At 48.4% G+C, this 21,784-nt stretch overlaps 1 protein-coding gene across 1 annotated transcript in view; it reads left to right on the top strand.

The window, feature by feature from the left end:
* Window positions 1-21,784, top strand: part of GRAMD1B (GRAM domain containing 1B) — a 131,215-nt gene that overhangs the window by 71,998 nt on the left and 37,433 nt on the right. Inside the window, exons 3-4 of the mRNA XM_059488368.1 lie at window positions 11,205-11,415; window positions 19,739-19,759. Of these exons, the coding sequence (XP_059344351.1) occupies window positions 11,205-11,415; window positions 19,739-19,759 (232 nt within the window). The remainder of the gene's footprint in view (window positions 1-11,204; window positions 11,416-19,738; window positions 19,760-21,784) is intronic.

The following is a 21,784-nucleotide window of genomic DNA, read 5'->3' as shown; positions in this document are numbered from 1 at the left end:
AGGATAAATACATTTCCAACCTGTCAGATCTTTAACTCATCGTGTTTAAATCCTTGAAAAGCTTTTGGGGGTGTCTTTAGAGGGGGTGATGTGAGTGGGGTGAGCAGAATATGTAAAGCGGGGAGGACAAATACAACATTTTCAACCTGTCGGATTTTTAACTCCTAGTGTTTTTTCAAGCCTTTGTAAAGCGTTTGGGGGTCTCTTTGAAGGGGGAGATGTAAACTGGGTAGGCACACTATGGAAAATGAGGACAAACGCAACATTTCCAACCGATTTTTAACTCGTAGTGTTTAAATCCTCGAAAAGCGTTTTGGGGTCTCTATGGCGCGGGAGATGTAAACGAGATGGGCACATTCTGTAAAAGAGGAGGACAAACACAACATTTCCAACCTGTCAGATCTTTAACTCCTAGTTTAAATCCTTGAAAAGCTTTTGGGGGTCTCTTTGGAGGGGGTGATGCAATCGGGGTGTGCACATTCTGTAAAATGAGGAGGACAGACATTTCCAACCTGTCAGATTTTAACTCGTAGTGTTTAAAACCTCAAAAAGCCTTTGGGGGTCTCTTTGGCAGGGGAGATGCGAGTGGGGCGGGCAGGAGTGGGCGCATTCTGTAAAATAAGGACAAACACAACATTTCCAACCTGTCGGATCTTTAACTCGTAGAGTTTTTTCCAGCCTTTTTAAAGCCTTTGGGGGTCTCTTTGCTGAGATGATGCGAGTGGGGCAGGCAGGGGTAGACACACTATGTAAAACGAGGACAAACACATTTCCAACCTGCCGGATTTTAACTCGCAGCTTTGTTTAAATCCTCGAAAAGTCTTTGGGGGGTCTCTGCCGGGGTGATGCGATTGGGGCAGGCAGACGTGGACTCATTATGTCAAACGAGGAGGACAAACACAACGTTTCCAACCTGTCGGATTTTTAACTCGTAGCGTTTTTTCCACCCTTTGGGGGTCCCTTTGCCGGGCTGATGCGAGCGGGGCGGGCAGGGGTGGGCGCATTCTGTAAAATGAAGACAAACACAACATTTCCAACCTGTCGGATCTGTAACTCGTAGCGTTTTTCCCAGCCTTTGGGGGTCCCTTTGCCGGGCTGATGCGAGCGGGGCAGGCAGGATGGGGCAGGCAGGGCTGGGCACATTCCGTAAAACACAACATTTCCAACCTGTCGGATCTGTAACTTGTACCGTTTTTCCCAGCCTTTGGGGGTCCCTTTGCCGGGCTGATGCGCTCGGGGCGGGCAGGGGTGGGCGCATTATGTAAAGCGCTGCGCAGGCGTGTGCGCGGAGCGTGTGCGGCCGCACCGGGCAGCATCAGCGGGGGGACGGGCATGGGCACGGCCGGGGCCGGGGCAGCGCCGCGGGGCCCCTGAGAGCCCGGGCAGGGCCGTGCCATGCTGCAGGAGGTGAGTACCCTCCCGGCCGGCCGCACAGTGCATGAATGAATGAATGAACCCCATGAGTGCCGGGCGATCCCCACTGAATTCCGCCTAGCTGCCGCTGCTGCCGCTGCTGCCGCTGCTGCCGAGCCGCTCCACGCTCCCCAATGGCTGCCAGGTCAGTGCTGTCGCTGTCACACGTGTGTCACACGCAGGGCTCGGCGCTGGCGGCTCCTCCATCGCACACAGGCGCTCTCCGGGCAGATTAAAGCCGGAGTCCATGTTGGTTGCTGCTGCTGCTGCTGCTGCTCCTCTGCGTTCGGGGGGCTGGAGAGCAGGCGGCGTGACATCATGGTGCAGAGATGCTTCGTTTCTCTTCCTTTCCGCGGGCCGATCCCTTTTTAATTTTCATTTTATTTCATTTTTTTTCTCCCTCTCCTTGTTCTGTGCCCCCGACGCACGTGCCCTGCCTCTCCTGCAGGGCGGAATTGCTAAAACAGCCTTTTCGATTGTTCCGAACAATGGGCAAATCTGATTGTTTGGGTTCTATTTTTTTTTTCTTTCTTCTTTATTTTTTTTCCCCCCCAGCTTTCATTCCCCTCACCCCTCCTCATTTCCCCTGCTGTGTCCCCCATCCCCCATTCCCATAGGGACACTCATTCCTGCCGTAACATCTGGGTCCGGGAAAGGGGGAGGCAGGAGGGGTCGGGGCTGGGTGCGTCACGGAGCTGCTGCTGCTGCTGCAGGAACATGGTTGGGTTTGTTTGCCCATGTGCTCTCTCCTGCCTCTACAAGGGCTCGTGGTTCCGCTCTGCCTTCCTCTCCCCGTGTTTGTGTGTTTGCACTGATGGGGAGAGGCAGGGTTTGGTTTGTGCCGCTTTTTCAGGCTCTGCTCCAGAGTCTATACAGGTGGCTTTGTTTTTTTAATATTTTTTTGGCAAGGGAGAAGAGTAGGAAGCGAGGATTCATTGCACTGTGTGTGTTCATAGACAGGGAGAATCTGCTGAAAGCCCTAAAAAAATAGCTTTTCCTTAGACTGCTGGTGGCTGGCATTGTCCTGTGCATCATGGAAATGCTGCTTCAGAAAAGAGAATCTATTCCTGTTCCCTTGCTCCATTAAATCACATGCATCTGCAGGAGAGGCTAGATTAGATAGATTTAGGATGCAGTTTGTGATTTTGACTCAGTAGGATGGAAACTTCAAATCTTGGGGATGTATTTACATTTACAGCAGCGCAATAACTCAGAACCCCCAACATTCTCTTGGAGAAGCCTCTAGGTGATAAAGAGCTGAGTGAAACCCCTGTGTGATAAAGAGCTGGGTGAGACCCCCATGTGATAAGGAGCTGGATGGAGCCGCCATAACTTGGAACCCCCAACATTCTCTTGGAGAAGCCCCCATGTGATAAAGAGCTGGATAGAACCCCTATCTGATAAACAGGTGGATGGAGCCCCCATCTGATAAAGAGCTGGGTGAAACCCCCATGTGATAAAGAGCTGGGTGAAACCCCCATGCGATAAAGAGCTGAATGAACCCCCCATGTGATAAGAGGCTGGATGAAATCCCCAGCTGATAAAGAACTGGGAGAAACCCCCATCTGATAAGGAGCTGGATGAAACCCCCATGTGATAAAGAGCTGGATGGAGCCCCCATCTGATAAAGAGCTGGGTGAAATCCCCATGTGATAAAGAGCTGGGTAAAACCACGATGTGATAAACAAATGTATGGAACCCCCATGTGATAAGGAGCTGGATGGAATCCCCAACTAATAAACACCTGGATGAAGCAGGAGAGGATCTGTTAAAGGGAGGGGACCAGGTTGAGCCAGGTCCTCAGGACAAAGGGCACTCTGTGGCTCTTGCACTGAGGGGCTCTGGCCCTCTCTGGTTGTGCCTCAGGGCTGGAGCAGAGCAGGGGGGACGCTGCACAAGAGGCATCAATCGGAAGTTGTTGTTTTGTTATTTTCAGAAAGGTAACGGGAGGAAACATCAAGGGCTGAACAAAGGGAAGCGGCTTTGATCCCAGCTTTGAAGATCACAACGTCTCCCATCCATTAACTTGTGAGGGCTGTGCTGACGAGCCGTGGGAGTGAGTGGGACGATGCAGAGCTGCAGCTTTGTCTCCTGCTGCACAATGTCCCTGCCGCCCCCGCTCCCAGCCTTCCTCGGAGCCTTCCTCGGGCTCACTCCCACCGGGCTTTGTGAGCCCTGCACAAGGCTGGGCTGGGGATAAAGCCCATCAAGCCTTGCTGGAGTTACAGCAGGGAAAAAAAGCGCCTGAGCTCTTCTGGGAGTTGTATCACACCTACATCCCCACCCCAAAGTGGGCCTGGGTGCTCAGCCCCAGCTCTGTTGCTTTATCTCACTCTCCCGGGGAATAAAGCACAGATGACAGCAGCATTGCATATCCCCAAAGCGCTGAAAGATTCTGATGTTAGCTTGGAAACGACAAGGATTAAAATAACCAGCTTGGATTTGTTTTAATTTTTATTTTTATCCTTTGAGCTGTCAGGTTTTCAAAACTTCCCTCACATCAAAGATGGTTGAACAGTGTCTGTTGATGTTTTGTTTATTTCTTAAACAAGGCTTGCGAGCTCTGTTCTGCCCCAAGTTCCAGCCTTGGAGATGTTGATGGAAGCATCAGACACTGGAGTTCTTGCTGTTAATTACAGGAGCTGCTGACTCTGTGGTGGGGAGGGGAGGCGAACAAAGCCTGGATCTGTTCCTCCTTGGGAAGTGAGTGGGTGACCTGCAGGTGACAGTGCTGGGGCTGTGTCTGTCACCTTCAGAGGGATGTGAAATTCTTACTTTGTGCTGTTTCTCCTTCACTGCCTCCCAGATTTGTATTATCCGTCATACTTTGTTTGATGTGGCTTTGGAGCAAGTGGAATTACAATAATTTGGGACTGAGGGAGGGTTTAGGGTGTGATTTATAACCCTGCTCATTAATGACCCTTTCCAAGCTGGTACTGGTGCATTATTTGATTTATTATTCAGACCTCTCTTGTTGCATTTCAGGAACATTTTCCAACTTTTCCTCGGGATTTTTGCAGCCACCCCAAGCAGGAAGAGAGAGGTTTCTTCCAAGCTGGCTGAGGGGGGGTTTCTGTGAGAGATGAGGCCGTTTGTCCGTGGGTCTGTCTGTCTCCAGTGGTAACCAGGATCGGGTGATCCACAGGGACAATGCCGTGGTTAATAATGCATCTGCCCATCCCCGCACTGCTGGCTCTGGGCAGAAGGCAAATTCCTCCCTAATGCTTGCAGTGATTTGCTAATCCTCTGAGGCATAATAATTGCATTAATTTTATTTCATGAATATGTAAACATGTGATTGGATGTCACGGGAGGACAGCATTATGTGAAATGGCAAAACAGACAGAATAAATCTTAAACAAAGCTGGACTTTCCTGCTCAAAAACATGCAGAAGGCAGACTATTTTTATATTCTTTTCAAAGCACTTGTCATGAAACACTCCTGTTTCTGCACAGCCCTGCAGGTGTCATTGCTTTTTTGACTTATTGCTTTCTCTTTTGTCTCTCTTGCTGGGAGATGTAATAGAAATATAACATTTTGTTATTGCTTGTAGAGCAGTGGCGGGCCCAGGGAATTGCTCCAGGATCTGTGCAGGTTTTCATTCTTGGATGATCAATTTGAAGGGAGTGTAGGCTGGTGATCAAAAGTTGTTACCATCTGCTTGCTGTTTGGGAGACTGCATAATGAGCTGCTGAATCTCCTCGTTTTCCACTGATGTCAGACTGGATGGCAGAAAAGTATCTTTGTAGGCGTCTAATTAACCCCTCTAATAGTTCTTTCTGAAGAGAATTAACTCTTTTCAGTGCCACAGCCAGGCCTGAGGTGCCTTCTTGACCTTTCTGCTCTTTTCCAGACTACCAGCACAATTCTGTGCTGCCCTCAAGGATCTCCTCTGGTCTTGCTCAGGAAAGTGCAGGCACAGGCTTGGCTTTGCACAGCCCGTGGATTTCAGACACAGAGAGTTCAATATGTGCTTCAATCTGTGCATTTCTGCTGGGCTGGGGACATATTGCTCAGCACTTGCAGAGCTGAGCTCAAATTGCAGCACAAACCCCAATTCTGGGCCTGGCAGAGCTCCTTACCAGGTCGGTTCTGCAGGGAAAAGTGAGTAATTGCAGGATGACTCTTGGAAAGCAAATTCTTGGGGGAGCTGAGGGAAGAAGACTTGGAGGCCTTTAAGCTTTCCAGATCAGGACTTGCTTGAGGAAATCCAAGGGGCTGAGAAATGCACTGCAGGGAATGGTGTGGGTGGTGTTCTTCTGCCCCTGAGAAGCTGCTGGTGGCCACAGCTGAGTACCTGAGGCTTCTTTAGCTCAGCTGCTCTAGTTGCAAAACTCTTTGGGTGTTTTTCCTACTTCTGTCTGAATTCTAATTCACATCCTGCAAGTGGCAGAGCCAAGAAGTACCTGAGGCTGCTGCTTTTTCAGCTGAGCTGCTCTAGTTGCAAAACTCTTTGGGTGTTTTTCCTACTTCTGTCTGAATTCTAATTCACATCCTGCAAGTGGCAGGGCCAAAGGAGTACCTGAGGCTTCTTTAGCTCAGCTGCTCTAGTTGCAAAACTCTTTGGTCCTTCTCCTGCTTGTGGCTGAATTCTGGTTCACATCCTGCAAGTGGCAGAGCCAGAGGGATTTGCTGTGCTGAGCTGTGTCACAGGTGTGTGACGATGCCCTCTGGAGCTGGCTGCTGGCTCTGGGGGCACATTTGGGAAGGAACTGCTTGTGTCAGTCCCAGGGATGGCTGAGATTTCAGACTTTGGTGTCACTCCAGGATGCTTGGGTGTCATTCATGCAGGATTCATTTAGCAGGCTGCAGCAAAGGCAGGTTTCTCGTGGAGTTCTCAATGAAAACATTATAAAGAGTTCCTTTATGATTTTAAGAACACCAAGCTTAACTTGTGGAATACCTTTCCAAAAGTGACTGCTTGGTGAAGCTCTGTTCATCACCTGGTTCAGCCCCTTACAGGGAATATTCTGTTGGAGGAGAAATTTGGCCTTTCTGTGCCTCTCCTGGTGTGTCAGGAGCTGGTCCATGCATTGCCAAATGTTCTTTTCCATCAGCTGAAGGAAAACTTGTAGAATCCCAGAACGGTTTGGGTTGGAAAGGCCCTTAAACATCATCTGTCCCATGGGCAGGGACGCCTTCCACTATCCCAGGTTGTTCCAAGCTTCATCTTGGAATTCCAGGGATGGAGCAGCCCCAGCTTCTCTGGGCACCTCTGCCAGGGCCTCCCCACCCTCACAGGGAACAATTTCAACCTAAATTTCCCCTCTTTCAGTCTGAATCTGTTACTCCTTGTCCCATCACTACAATTTCTGCTCTCCAGCTCCAAGATACTGGCAGGCTGCAGATATTAATGCTTTTCCTGCACATCTGAGCAGAGTTTGGCCCCTTCCCACCCACCCCACGCTTGCTGATGGTATTTTGGTGAGGTTTTTCCTTTAGGGGCTGCAAGGACATAAAGCAAGGAGACAAACCCAGCCTCCTGTGCTTTCCAATGCTCTGTGCAGAGGTTTTCACCTCAGAGCAAAGGGGCTGCTGCTTAGGTGGGCTTGTTTGTGTTCTGTCCCTCACTTAATCTGTCTCACCCACTGAAGGCCACTCTGCAGGGGGACGTGAGGCCCTGAATGCACTCTGGGCAATTAGGTCTCTAAAGCGTTATTTATTACAATTATTTTTATTTCAAAGTGGGTCAGGGCCGTTTTGGCATTTCAGGCGTGGATTGCTGGTTCAATTGCAGGCCTCGGTCGCCATGGCAACTGCAGAAAGCGTTCGTCATGGCTGGGCTTGGGCTGGATTCAAACTGCAGGGAAGGAGCAGGAGCACGGAGAGCCCTGAGGGGCTCGGGGCAGGGGCAGCCCTGTGCTCTCCGTGCCCATCCTCGCTGGCATCAGCCAACAGATTCATCATTTTATCTGTTTGTGCAGTTCCTCATGTCAGAAATATTCAGCTTTTCCCAATTATCGGGAAATTCAGCCCTCCTGGCTTTGATATTTGTGCCACTGACTGCAGGGAGAGCCAAAGAAGGAGCCCTTGGTGTTTTTTCCCTCCTCCTATTTCTACAGAAGTGAGAATCCACACACACACAAGATGATATTTGTGGATGGATTTAACTTTTTAAACTAAAAAATGAGCTTGAAATGAGTCCTTCATGTGAGAAATATTCAGCTTTTCTCAGTTATCAGAAAATAGGAGGGAAAATCAAACTCCAGGTAAGGAGCAGGGAGAGCCCTGAGGGGCTCGGGGCAGCCCTGTGCTCTCCGTGCCCATCCTCACTGGCATCAGCCAAAAGACCCATAATTTTCTCTGTCTGTGCAGCCCCTCATGTGAGAAATATTCAGTTTTTCCCAATTATCAGGAAATTCAGCCCTCCTGGCTTTGATATTTGTGCAGGGAGAACCAAAGAAGGAACCCTTCGTGTTATTTTTCTCCCCCATTTCTGTAAAGGTGAGAATCCACACACACCTGACATTATAGATGTGGATGGATTTAATTTTTTAAACTAAAAACCGAGCTTGAAATGAGCTTCAAATGAGCTTGAAATGAGTCCTTCATGTGAGAAATATTCAGCTTTTCCCAGTTATCAGAAAGCAGGAGGGAAATTCAGCCCTCCTGGGTTTGATATTTGTGCCACTGACTGCCGGGAGAGCCAAAGAAGGAGCCCTTGATGTTATTTTTCCCTCCTATTTCTGCAAAGGTGAGAATCCACACACACCTAACATGATACTTGTGGATGGATTTAATTTTTTAAATGAGCTTGAAAGACAGAATCTGCCCAAGGTTGTGCTTGGCAGAGCTGGCACCAAAAATTGTGGCTATGGCAGTGTGTGAGCTGGGCAAAAATAAAATTGCCAGCTCTAAGCAATGATCTGAATGCATCTGAATGATCGAAAACATCTGAGCTGGTGCTGCTCCTGTGCAGCTGTAGTGCTGGGCTGTGACCAAAAACCCACCTTGAGGAGCTTTGCAAGACCAAAAAAAGACTAAAATAGCACCAAACTTTGCAGCATTTTTTGAGTTTCACCTGCACGCTATGGCAGCTGTACCCTGGTTTTGAGCTGCTCATTCTGAGCAGCATTGAGCAGCAGCAAAATCTCCCAAGTGCAAACTGAAAGCAAACAGAGGCTGGAGACTGAGTTTGGCTTTTTTTGGTCTTGACAGAGCTGCTCTAAACTCAGGCTCAAAGTGAAACTGAACTCGCACGAAGTGAAAATGAGACAGGGGTTGTGTGTGGTAAACTCAGGTTTTGTAGAGGAAAAAATAGCCCATGTGTTCACAAAGGTTTAGCCAGTGATGGGGACAGTGGCTTCAAATTCTTGCCTTGTGTTTTTGGGGACCTCTCGCACAACCAGTGTCGCCTCAATAACAAGCAGGACCAACACAGCTTCGGAATTCAGAGGTTTTAATTAAAAATCTACCTTTTCTGCAGTCTGTAAAAATGGCAATTCAGAACCGGTTCCATCAGTTCAGAACCAATTCCATCCCTGGGACTGCTGCTGATGAACTTGGAGCCACCAATCTAGCTCTGCTGGGCTGCTAAAATTGAGTTGAGCAGAAGCACAGACCAGGTGAAACATCACTTTGACTGGATCAGCTGAAAATCTGTGAAGGAACCTGATGCTTTTTAGTACTTCAGTAAAATAAGAAATCCCTGATAATTTTACTTCATGTTATACCTGAAATGTGGCAGGCAGAGCTGCTGGGAGAATGGTCCAGATCATTTTTTGATTTGTGTTTTCCTGCAGTTATTATTTGGGGGGGATTAAATCTGAATATTGCTATTTTATATATATATGTGTGTGTATATATATATATATGTATATATATATATGTGTGTATATATATGTATATATATGTGTGTATATAGATATGTATATATATGTGTGTATATATATATGTGTATATATATATATATATATGTGTGTGTATATATATGTATATATGTGTGTGTGTGTGTGTATTTATATATATCTTGAATATTGTTATTGCTGCACTGGTTTAGCATTCAATATTCCTGTGCCTTGTCCAGGGAAAGGGAGGGCACAGGACAAGAGGATGTGACAATATTTCCCGTGAGAATGTTCAGTTGCTCCTGGTGAAGAGCCCCAAGCCAAAGGGGATTGTTTTGCACTGGAGCTGCCTTGGGGTTTGGGTGATATTTGAGCAGGTTTTTATTGCTCTGTATTTCTCATCCTACTGAGTAGAAATAGGTGACAGAGCAGAGTTTAACTTAATCCACCTTCCTGCCTACAGAACATTTTGCACGCCCTTTTTCATTTCAAGCCTGAAATGAAATTCCACACTTTGTAGGGGTGAAAACATCCTGGGACGCTCCATGCTGCTGTTCCTGCCCCGTGCAGCTCCCAGGAAATCTGATTCTGGCCCTGTTTGCATAAGCAGCTTGGCTGGGTGCTTCCTGCAGGCTGCTCAGGGAAAATTTCATCACTTGTGCATTGACACAAGCAGTGAGCAAATAAAGGAGAATTTACAAGAGCAGTTCATCCAAAACCAAACCAAGCCAAGCCCGGGGAGTGTGTTACACTGGCTGCTTGTGTCTAACTAATGCTTGTAAAATGGTTTTGGCATCTTCAGAGGTAAGGAGAGATGGATATGGTTTTTATCTGGGAATTAATGAAACCTCAGGCATGTGTTCAGCTCCTCTAGGTTTTCAGGGAGGAAATGATCCATTTGGAGCACATTGCTGTGCGTTATTGTGATTGCTGTGTGCAGTTTGGCTTTAATCATAGCCCTTAAGAGTCTAACAACTTCTTTAATTCAGTCCCTCGCAGCTGTAATTCCTCCATCCTTTCCCTGCTGCCTGTGCTGTCAGGTGTTTGGTGTTGCTCATGAGAAATCAGGCTCCTGAAGAAGTTTGTACAGATGCAATCCCTGCACCAGGCTCCTCTGTGACCTGCTGGCTTGGGCAGCACAGCTGGAAAAGCCTCGAGGATGTCTGGCCTGGTCAGAAATAGATTTGGCTCCTGAAGGAAATGAGTGATGGAGGGAAAAATGGGAGTAGTGTGTGGGATTCTGAAGAGTCTGGCAGGAAGGAGAGGCATCAAAAGAGAAGGAGCAGTGAGGAAATCTGAGTTTTCCTGTTCTGTGTTAGTTTGTGCATTACTGGGACATTTGCAGAGGAAAGAGAATGAGAAGTTCCATTCCCCTCATAATTTCTGTAAAACCCTGAAAGGCCTTGCTTTTCCCATTGTGAAAAAGGAACTCAATTTTTAATTTTTTTGTAATCACAAACGCTTTTGGGTCACAGCAAACCGTTTCCATGCCCAGCTCTAACTGGTGTGGGAAAGGATGGCTCTGCACAGGAAATGCTGCATTGAATGTCATCACAACTCCCCTCCCAGAGCCCAGGGGTTTGTGATGCTCTTTGATGGGGTGTTTTGTGAAAGGTGTGACCCCATTTTCGTGCATCCTGTTGAGGAGAGCTGCGCTAACAAAGGAGGGGCAGAGCGGGGCTGTATTGAGCACACGCTGACACTTCTCTCGTTCTTCAGTGCACATTTGATTTTTCTAAGCTCAGATCGTTTGAAACTCCAGGAGCCAACGCGTTCCTTCTGGTGGGCACTGCTCTGTGCTCTGAGGGGTTGGAGGGTGGTCGGAGAAAGGCACTGCCAGCAGTTCCTCTGCTAAAGGAGAAGTGCCTAAACCCACGGGGGCCGCGGGGAGTGCTGCTCTGACAGCTCAGGAAGCAGCTCTGTGCTGTGGCTGCTGCCCAGCCCGGGCTGTTTCAGCGTGGCCGTGCTCTAACCGTGCTCCGTGCCCTCCCTGTTCCCCGCAGCACCGCCAGTAACTCCAACCGCAGCACGCCCGCCTGCTCCCCGATCCTGCGCAAACGCTCACGCTCGCCCACGCCGCAGGACGCCCAGGGCGACGCCATGGTGGAGAAGGGCTCCGACCACTCCTCGGACAAGTCGCCGTCCACGCCGGAGCAGGGCGTCCAGAGGAGCTGCTCCTCACAGTCAGGCCGCAGCGGGGCCAAGAACTCCAAGGTGAGCTTGAGCGCGGGGACGCGGTGCCGGGATCAGCCGCGCTGGCTTTGTCCTCTGCCGCCTTCTTCTCTGGCTGGTTCCCTCCCTCTTCACACGTGGGGTTTCTGAGGGTTCTGCTAACTCAGAGTCCTTCACCTGGGTCAGGCTGAGCACAGCTGTGAGGCTACAGCTTTCTCTAGGTCCTGTTTGCTCTAGGTCCTTTCTCTCAAGGAAAGGTCCTTTCTCTAGGTCCTTTCTCTCAAGCTGAGAAAGGAAGGGTGCTTTCTCTAGGTCCTTTCTCTAGGAATGTCTTTTCTCTAGGTCCTGTTTTCTCTGGGGCCTTTCTCTCGAGGAAAGGTCCTTTCTCTAGGTCCTGTTTTCTCTAGGTCTTTCTCTAGGTCTTTTCTCTAAGTCCTTTCTCTAAGTCCTTTCTCTCCAGGAAAGGTCCTTTCTCTCTAAGTCCTGTTTTCTCTAAGTCCTTTCTGTAGGTCCTTTCTCTAGGAATGGTCCTTTCTCTAGGTCCTGTTTTCTCTAGGTCCTGTTTTCTCTAGGAGCTTTCTCTCCAGGAAAGGTCCTTTCTCTAGGTCCTTTCTCTTGAGGTCCTGTTCCTTGGGAGGTTCTGTGGGAAAACTCCTCCACCAGGGGTTTTCACACACCTTGAAAATCAGCTGTTGCAATTGCTTTTTTTTTCACCTGGATCATGAAATCAATCAGGTTTCCCTTGTGAAGGGCCTGTGAATTTTCCCAGTCCTATCCAAGCCCTCTGAGATCAGTTCAAATTGCACAGAATCACTTTTCCTACCCTCTGCCCATTCCTCCCATGGCTGCAGTGTTATGGCTGGCTTGCCCAGGGTCGCTGATATTTTTCCCAGGAAGGTTTTGTGTCTTTGGATGGTGTTAGAAACAGCTTTGTCTTTACTGTGTAGGGAAAGAGTGTTTCAGGTTTGGCTCTAGGTTTTTGTGTGAGCAGTGGGACCTGGTAAAACACACACAAGAGCCTGGGGTGCCAAATAAACCTTTGATTATAACCCAAGATCAGTGATGTGTCAGCTGTCAGGAGCACTTGTGTTTGCCCAGATTTTTGAAGGGAGATGTTTCAGCCTGAATAATTTCCCAGGCAGATCTCTGATGGTTTGTATAAAATGAATTGTTTGATCTTTGCCTGATTTATTGTTGGATTGTGTCACCGACCAGAAATCCTCATCCCCTGCCCTTCGTGGCCACTGAGCAGAGGGAACAGCACTCAGTGGCCCACATTCTCATCTCTCACCACTCTGGGGCAGTCTGTGAGTTCAAAAGAGGGGGGAAAAGGGTTTTTCAAGCTGAATCATTGGCGTTCTGAGGTTGCCCTTGAGGTCAGCCTGGCTTCCTGTGCATGCAGTGACCTACAAACCCCGTCCCAGTGCTGGTGACACCCTCAGCACGGGGTTGCCAGCACTGAGTTCCCAAAGGAAGCCATGGGTGGGAGGCAGGAGGATGCAGGGCACCCTGGAGCCACACTGGGGGTGCTCACAGGGAAATGGGATCCTTGGGAAGGGGAGCTGTTGCTATAGGTCACAAAAAAACACAAACTCACACCGCTGTTCTCAAGGTGAAGGAAAAAAGAAGTTTATTTTCCAACTCTAACATTTATAGTTTTCTAACAGTGACAGTAGATGGGAGAGTGACAGTGCCACCTCTCCAATGACACTGGTCAAACTAACAGTCCATCAACTTTCTCTTCTTCTATAAAAGAATGCAAAACTATGAATTATTTACAGAAAGTGTGTGAGAAAGTTCACTACAGGAATGTCTACGTTAAAAAGCTTAGAAAATCTTAGTGACAGGGAACCACAGAGAGGAGTTGTGTCACCCTGGCCCTCAAAATTAAAATCATGGGAGTGAGAATTTTACCAACACAGTGACTGCTAAGCTGAACTTTAATTCATTCCTGGTGTTTTCCAAGAGGGTGCAGTGCTCTCTGTTGGGTGTGTGGGTTTTCCTTCTCTTGATCTGCCAGGTAATTTTTTCTTTTCTCCCTAATTTCTCTCTTTTCATTCCTGCATGCTTTCTCTCCGATTAAGTCACACAAGCGCCTCTCCAAAGTAAGCCTTCTTTTTTCTCTCGTGTCCCCCACTGTAGAGCTGTCTCACCACTCAGGAACCCTCCCTGTGGTGCTGAGTGCTGACCCCAGCCAGGCATTCTCCTGCTGTGCCTGGGAGAATGCCAGCAAGAGCTCAGCCCCGTGCCTGTAGCTGGAAGCTGGGTTCACTGGCATCACTGGCATCTCTGTGTTTGCTCACACAGACCGAGAACTGGCCTCTTCATCACACCCCTGTGATGAACATTATCACATCCCAAACCATTTCAACCTTTCAGTTCTGCTTTCCCCTCTCCCTTGAAGTGAGCTGCTGTTTTTGCCAGGGAGAAATCCTCTGGAGCTGAACAGAGCCACCTTCCCTTCTCTTTCCTTCTCCTTCCATGATTTCAGAAACAAGAGTTGTTCCGTGCTTTCAGAAACCAGAGTTGTTCTCCATGACTTCTTCCCTGCTTTCCATGATAAATTGCATTTTTGTGGCCAGTGATCTCAGCTTACTGCCCTGGCAAGCTCTGCTGTGTGATGTAAATATTAAAGATCGGTGATTTCAGGTGAACCCAGCTTGAACCTGGTAGAGCAGAACCTGTCCCAAATGAATTGTGAGAATTCATGGGCTCGCTCTGAGAGGTGAGAAGTGGAAGATCCCTCTGTGGGTGCTTGAATTGGAGATAAGATCGTTTGGGATTTGATCTCACACCTCTGTACTGCCCTCAGAAGAGTGGAAAAATCAGAAACACAGGTGGGGTGTTGTTGGAGAAAGTGGCATTTCCACTTTGTGGCAGCAGAATGGCTTGGATGGCTTCACAAAAATCCACAGAATGGCTTCACAAAAATCCACAGAATCCTTGTCTTGGCCTTTCCCCAGTGGATGCCTCAGGTTTCCTTCTAGGCAAGTTCTCAGAGAGCAGTGCTGGCTCACTGTCATCCCTTGGTCATGGTCCTTGTGACCAGCCTGACCTTGCATGACTTGCTGCTGTCTGCTGGGAGCTTCTTGGTGTGTTTTATTTTAGACAGATTGTCTTGTGCCTGGTCTCTGTAGCTGGGATAAGTGCAGGGGAGCACTGGGGGGCTAAAGCCTCAAGGTGAGGTGTGCAAGGTGTGGAGTAGCAGAGTCCTGGCAGGTGAGTGTGGGCAGGACAGGCTGTGCTGAGCTGCAGGTGCAGAGGTTTGGGGACAGGGGTTGGTGGGAAGAAACTTGGACAGAGAGATGTTTATAAAATGTGTGTGCTCTGAGGTGCCAGCAGCCAGCCCCTGCTTCTGTGAGAGGGAAAAACCCAACCAGTGTGAGGCAGATGGAGAAAGTGAGGGAAGTGCAGCCCCGATGAGTTCAGAGGGAAGGGGATCCCAGGCAGGACCCCAGCAGCCCACCAGAGCCTCCTGCCCTGCTCACACAGAATATTCGAGTTGGAACCACGAGCATCATCGAGTGTGCAGCCTGTTCTGTGCGTCCTCTGGCACAAATGAAGAATTTTCAGGCATTAACCCCCTGCTCCACCCCACACAGAATTTTCAGGCATTAAACCCCCTGCTCCTCCCCACACAGGCAATTCTGTTGTCTGCTCACACAGGGAGAGGTTAGGAACAAAAATATAGAGGGCAAAGATTCCAAACTCTCCTTTCTTGGCCTCTTCTCCTCTCCCCACCCATCTCCTGCAGGAAGGATGGTTTGCTTTCCCAGCCTGTCTGCCTAATGAGGTGGAACAGCTCGAGCCCATGAGTTTGCTGCTGTGTCGGTACAATCGCTGCTTGAGCTCCCTGCCCTCTTTTGTGTGTGCTGTTCTGTCGTGCTGCAGCGCTGCCGTCAGAGGGAGTGCTCCACCAGGAGATTCAAATGCTGGAATTGTCACAGGGAGTGCTCCAGCAGGAGATTCAAATGCTGGAATTGTCACAGGGAGTGCTCCAGCAGGAGATTCAAATGCTGGAATTGTCACAGGGAGTGCTCCAGCAGGAGATTTAAACGATGGAATTGTCCCAGGAAGTGCTCCAGCAGGAGATTTAAATGCTGGAGTGCTGCAGCATGAGTTTTGAGCACTGGAATAGTCACAGGGAGTGCTCCAGCAGGAGATTTAAATGTTGGAATAGTGAAAGGCAGTGCTCCATCAAGGGTTTTAAACACTGGAATTGTCACAGGGAGTGCTCCACCAGGAGATTTAAACACTGCAGTGCTCCACCAGGAGATTTAAACACTGGAATTTGTAGAGGAGGTGCTCCATCAGGAGTTTTAAGCACTTGAGTGCTCCATCAGGAGTTTTAAGCACGAGATTTGTCACAGAGTGATTCACCAGGAGTTTTAAACACTGGAATTATCACAAGGAGTGCTCCACCAAGGGTATTGAGCACTGGAATTGGCATAGAGAATGGTCCACCAGGAGTTTTAAACACTGGAATTTGCAGAGGAGATGCTCCATCAGGGGTTTTAAACACTGAAATTGTCACAGGGAGTGCTCCAGCAGGAGTTTTTGAGCATTGGAATAGTCAGAGGAAGTGCTCCAGCAGGGGTTTTAAGCTCTGCAGTGCTCCACCAGGAGTTTTAAACACTGAAATTGGCAGAGGAGGTGCTCCAGCAGGGGGATTTAAGCACTGGAATTGTCACAGGGAGTTCTCCAGCAGGGGGATTTAAGCACTGCAGTTTTCCACCAGTGTTAAGCACTGGAATTGTCCCAGGGAGTGCTCCTGCAGGGGTTTTAAACCCTGGAATTGTCACAGGGAATGATCTATCAGGAGTTTTTGAGCACTGGAATTGGTAGAGGGAGTGCTCCACCAGGAGTTTTAAACACTGGAGTGCTCCAGCAGGAGCTTTAAATGATGGAATTGTCACAGGGAGTGCTCCACCAGGAGATTTAAGTACTGGAATTGTCACAGAGAGTGCTCCAGCAGGAGTTTTTGAGCACTGGAATTAGCAGAGAGAGTGCTCCAGCAGGAGTTTTAAGCACTAGAATTGTCACAGAGAGTGATCCATCAGGAGTTTTAAACACTGGAATTGTCAGAAGAGATGCTCCATCAGGGATTTTAAATGCTGGAATTGGCAGAGGAGATGCTCCTGCAAGAGTTTTAAACACTGGAATTGTCACAGGGAGTTCTCCACCAGGAGTTTTGAACTCTGGAATTGTCACAGGGAGTGCTCCAGCAGGAGATTTTAAGCCATGGGATAGTGAGAGGCAGTGCTCTACTAAGAGTTTTAAACACTGGAATTGTCACAAGGCGTGCTCCACCAGGAATTTTGAGCACTGGGATTGTCAGAGGGAGTGCTCTACAGGAGATTTTAAGCACTGGGATTGTCACAGGGAGTGCTCTACAGGAGTTTTGAGCACTGGGATTGTCAGAGGGAGTGCTCTACAGGAGTTTTTGAGCCCCGGAGTGCTCCACTGGCGTGCCAGTGCTGCGAGAGGCAGGAGCTCTGTGTGAGGTGCTCAGGGTGCAGTTTGGAGTATGCCTGTGTGCCCTGCAGAGCTGCGACCTTCCCTAGCACTGCATGCAGGTGTCAGGTCACTAAATCGTGACTATTTCGAGGCAGTAATTAAAGGCTTAGAGAAAATATCCCATTTTTCACATTCCTCCCAAGCTCTTCCTGGTTACAGCCCCCCTGTAACCACGAGCTCTGCTCTGTGCTCCTGTAGCATCATCTCTGCAAACCTGTCCCATCTTCTCCCTGTCTGTTCTGTGTGCAGCCCCCTCCTCCTGTTACTGATTTGTTTTCTCTTTTCAGTTCTAATGTGTATGGTTTCTTTTTCCAGTATGACAGACTTAACCTGCTCAAAGTAAGAATATGTTTTTCCTTTTTCATTCTTTTTTCCTCTCCCCCTCTCCATTTTACTGTCTGTTGATTTTCACAGTTTGCATCTCCCTCTCAGTGAGTTTTAAAAACAAAAGATAAATTAGAAGAGAGATTTAAGGAGAGATTTAAGGGCTGAGGTTGTTTAAATTTTGGACAAGTCTTGGTGGAGGAAAAGCTGAGGTTTGAGTGTTGGTATATTTAAGGATGTTGGTAAAATTATGGACATCAGTATAATGGAGTATCAGTATAATCAGCAATCATCCATAATTATGGATCTCAGTATAATTTTTTTGTGTGGAAGAGCTTAAAGAACCTGCAGAGCTCCTTTATAGAAGACCCTTGATTGAGGGAAAATGGAATTCAAATTTGAGGAGGGAAAAGAAAAATAAAATAGTTCCTGCAATGAATGCAGCAGAGAGGACTGAAATCCTGTTGGGCTGTGCTGGCACCACAGCATGGGCACCCTGATTTAGCAGGCAGGGTGGCAGCAGTGTCTCTGCTCTGTGTGTGCCAATTATAGTTCGATTATGAGGTTTTTTTTTTTCCCCAGGAATTTCTGAGTTACGCCTTTTGCTCGTTAGGGCAGACAGATGGCAAAACAAATCTGCAGGAAAATCAACTCCACCTCAGGGGCTGTGCTCCTGAGGACAAGGTGCTGTGTGCATGGCTCAGATTAATTACCCTGCTGCTGTTTTTAGTCCAGACTGGGTTGCATAAGGCTTTTTTTTTTTTTCCACGTCCTACTTGCAGGGAGGGATGACTTCAACCCAGTCCTTTATGAATGGATCAGGTGTGGCCAAGTATGGAGAAGAGTGGGAAGCAGGAGGAAATTCCTCTGCTTGGAATGGGATATGAGCCGTGCCCCTCAGCTCATCTCCTTTCCCCAGGATTTTGGGGGAAAAAAAAGAGGGTGTTCCTCTTTTTAATGTGAGATTTTTGTATTTTAGCTTGTGTGCTGTGTGACTGTGGGGCTTTTCATGAGAGAGCTCTGCAATGGATGCTTCAGAAATGGGATGCAGTGAGGTTCTGTGGCACACAGGGAGCTTGGAGCAGGCAGATCCAGGGTGGGAACAGAGCTGCCCTTGTCTCTTCACAGAAATCTGTTCCACTCTGATTTCATCAACACTTCTTCCCTGTGGCAGAGCACCCTGTGTGTCCCTGGTGGGCAGGCAGTGCCTGTGTCCCTGTGAATGAATATTCCAGGGAATTCTCAGTGAGGTTCCTCTGTGGCCAGGCACAGCACAGAACGTTTCCCCTCCTATTCCAGCCTGGAAAATTCTCCAAGGTCAGCAGCAAGATGGCTCCAGAGGAGGGAAGGCAGTGAAATATTGCTGCTGTTCTTGTGTGTTGTCCACTGAAGGGTTTGGGAGAGGGGACAGCACAGCTGGAGCTGCCCACCCTCATGGGGAAGGCTCTGGTGCCCCCAGGATTCACTGCCATGAGGGAAATCCTCCCAAAAAAGGGGGATTCCTGTGTCCTGAAGGAGCTCAGTGTCCTGCCCTTGGAAAGCCAGCCTGGCTGCAGTGGGAAGCTCATTCCTTCCTCTCCCTGTGCAGATAAATCTCACCTCCAGCTGGAAATTGCCAAGCGTGGCTTTCCAAGCTGAGCCAGCTCTTTTGTGTGCTCCAATGTGACTGTGTGGCCTGTCCTCTCCAACCATCTGAAACGCCATGATAAGGATGGGGGAAAAAAATAAAAAATCCCATGTGCAGATGATGCAAAACACTGTGGCTGAAATGCTGAAAAAAAAAATCTATCTTTTTTTTTTCCTTGCCTAGCTTCTCTAGCGATTTTCTACAGCACTTTTCCTGGCTCTGTGTGTGTGTGTGTGTGTCCCTTTTAAAATTCAAAATACCCTTGGGACATTTGCCTTTTGTGGGCAAAGCTGTGTCCTTGCCCTTGGCACTGCTTGGAGGGCTCAATGTGAGTTTGACCAGCGGGCCAATGGAAGAATGAAAACCCCAAAGAGATGATGATGATGGTGATGTGGTGATGATAATGATGATGATGATGATGTGGTGATGGTGATAATGATGATGGTGATGATGTGATGATGATAATGATGATGGTGTTGTGATGGTGATGGTGATGATGATAATGATGATGGTGATGATGTGATGATGATGATGATGATGGTGTTGTGATGGTGATGATGTGATGATGATGATGATGAGCTCCTCTGTTGCTGGCTGGCGCTGCTGGTTGCAGACAAGGTGACAGCATGTCTGTGTGTGTGTGCATGTGGACATGCACACCTTGGCCTGAACTGTCTCCTGTTCCAGACTCCTGCTGCTGGACTTGTCCCTTGCTCCTGTAACTGGGGATAACTGTGTCACACCACACTGTGAAACCCATTGAAATCTCCTGTTTAATCCCACTTTCACTTCACTAATGATCCAAACCAGATTGGACCTGCTTTCTCTGTCCCTCTTTCTTTTTGATCCTAAGATCTCTGTGCTAACTAATGCTTCTCTTTTATTTTGTCCTTACAGAAAAGCCAGAGTTGGTATAATGTAAGTACTCCTGTTTCTCTTGTCCCTGGGTGGCTCTGGGTGGGAGGGGGGAAGGTGCAAAGGGGCTTTGCAGTGGCACTGGGGCACCCTGACCATTTCCAGGAGGAGGAGCTGGAAATGGCTCAGCACTGGCAAAGGAGGGCTGGCATCCGCAGGGAAGGGATGCCAGAGACAGAGAGCAGAAGCTTTGTCCTTTTGGTCACTCTGGTGATGCTCCCCACATCCTGCAGCTCTGGTGTCCCAGCGCAGGGTGTGGTGACACGTGGTGACAAACAGAGCTGCTGTCACAAACACATTTTATGAAAAAATCCTTTCCTTAGGATTTTTCCTCCTGAGAAGCTGACAGGCCTCAGGAACAAAATGTAAACAATGGTTATCTGCTGCTGTGGAGTGCAACAGGTGCATCTGTGATTGGTCTCATGTGGTTGTTTCTAATTAATGGCCAATCACAGTCAGCTGGCTCGAACAGAGAGCCTGAGCCACAAACCTTTGTTATCATTTCTTCTTTTTCTATTCTTAGCCAGCCTTCTGATGAAATCCTTTCTTCTATTCTTTTAGTATAGTTTAAATATAATATATATCATAAAATAATAAATCAAGCCTTCTGAAACATGGAGTCAGATCCTCGTCTCTTCCCTCATCCTCAGACCCCTGTGAACACCATCACAGCTGCCACCCTGCAAACCCTTTGCCTCTCTCAGGGTGGTCTGGAGGCCACAGAGGAATTATTTTCTACCAACCCCAGAGAAACACCAACCACCCTTTGCTTCTGCCTTGGTGTTTTTTCCTTCTGCCAGCACGAGGGGCACAAAGCCGGTGTCACCTTTGCACGGTGGGGCCCCCACCCTCTGCAGTAACCACAGGCAAATGCAGCAGCCACCCACGGGCAGCCACAAGTCCTGCCCTCCTGCAGCCTCCAGAGCAGGATGGGGGCAGCAGAATGTGGGATTTGGGCTGAATTTGGGCAAGGTGGAGAGGCAGAGTCAGGATCCTGCTGGGTGTGAGCAGCATCGCAGGAAGAGACCCCAGAGGCAGCGAAGAAAAGAATAAGATTTTATTTTAAGAATAAAATACAAACCAGGGTGGGCCAAAGTTGTGGAGAAGGACCCTCTGAAGTAGCCACAGGCAAATGTGAGAGAGGGACAGAGACAGTGAATAAAAGAATAAGATTTTATTTTAAGAATAGAATACAAACCAGGGTGGGCCAAAGTTGTGGAGAAGTACTCTCTGAAGTAGCCATAGGCAAATGTGAGAGAGGGACAGAGACAGTGAATAAAAGAATAAAAAGATTTTATTTTAAGAATAAAATACAAACCAAGCAAGGTGGGCCAAACTGGTGGAGAAGTACTCTCTGAAGTAGCCATAGGTAAATGCAGCAGCCACAGTTTCTGCCCTCCTGCAGCCTCCAGAGCAGGACGGGGGCAGCAGAATGTGGGATTTGGGCTGAATTTGGGCAAGGTGGAGAGGCAGAGTCAGGATCCTGCTGGGTGTGAGCAGCATCGCAGGAAGAGACCCCAGAGGCAGCGAAGAAAAGAATAAGATTTTATTTAAAGAATAAAATACAAACCAAGAAGAGGTGGAGGAGTGGCAGATAAGGGCTGTGAGCAGATGCCTCAGTCTGAGCTGGCTGCTGCCAAACCCTGGCTCTGTCACCAGGCTGGAGGTGATTTTGGCTCTTACTGCTTCTGCCTGTAGCTGCTGAGCTCCATTCCCTGCTGCATGATGCTTTGCTGTGCTCTGCTTCTGTGGGTCTCTTGTGTTTTTCATGTCCTCTCTATCTTATCTTTCTGTTCTCTTGTTTTTCCTCCATATATTTTCAGCATGAGAGACAGTACATCCGGAGAGTAAGCACTGGCTGCGTTTTTTTGTGGTTTTCCCCACCCCACCCCGTTATTTTCCTTTGTAAACAAAACAAAACAAACCCATTTTCTAGTTAGCAGAGACATTCTGGCCAGATAAAAGCAGCAGTGTGAAAATATGGATGAGGCACAGAGTGCAGGGAGTCAGTCAGTCCTACTTGGCAGT

Source organism: Ammospiza nelsoni, chromosome 24 (assembly GCF_027579445.1).
Source record: "Ammospiza nelsoni isolate bAmmNel1 chromosome 24, bAmmNel1.pri, whole genome shotgun sequence".
In the NCBI taxonomy this organism is placed as follows: domain Eukaryota; kingdom Metazoa; phylum Chordata; class Aves; order Passeriformes; family Passerellidae; genus Ammospiza; species Ammospiza nelsoni.
Note: the sequence above shows the minus strand (reverse complement) of the source record. Positions and strands in the feature narration are given on the sequence as shown.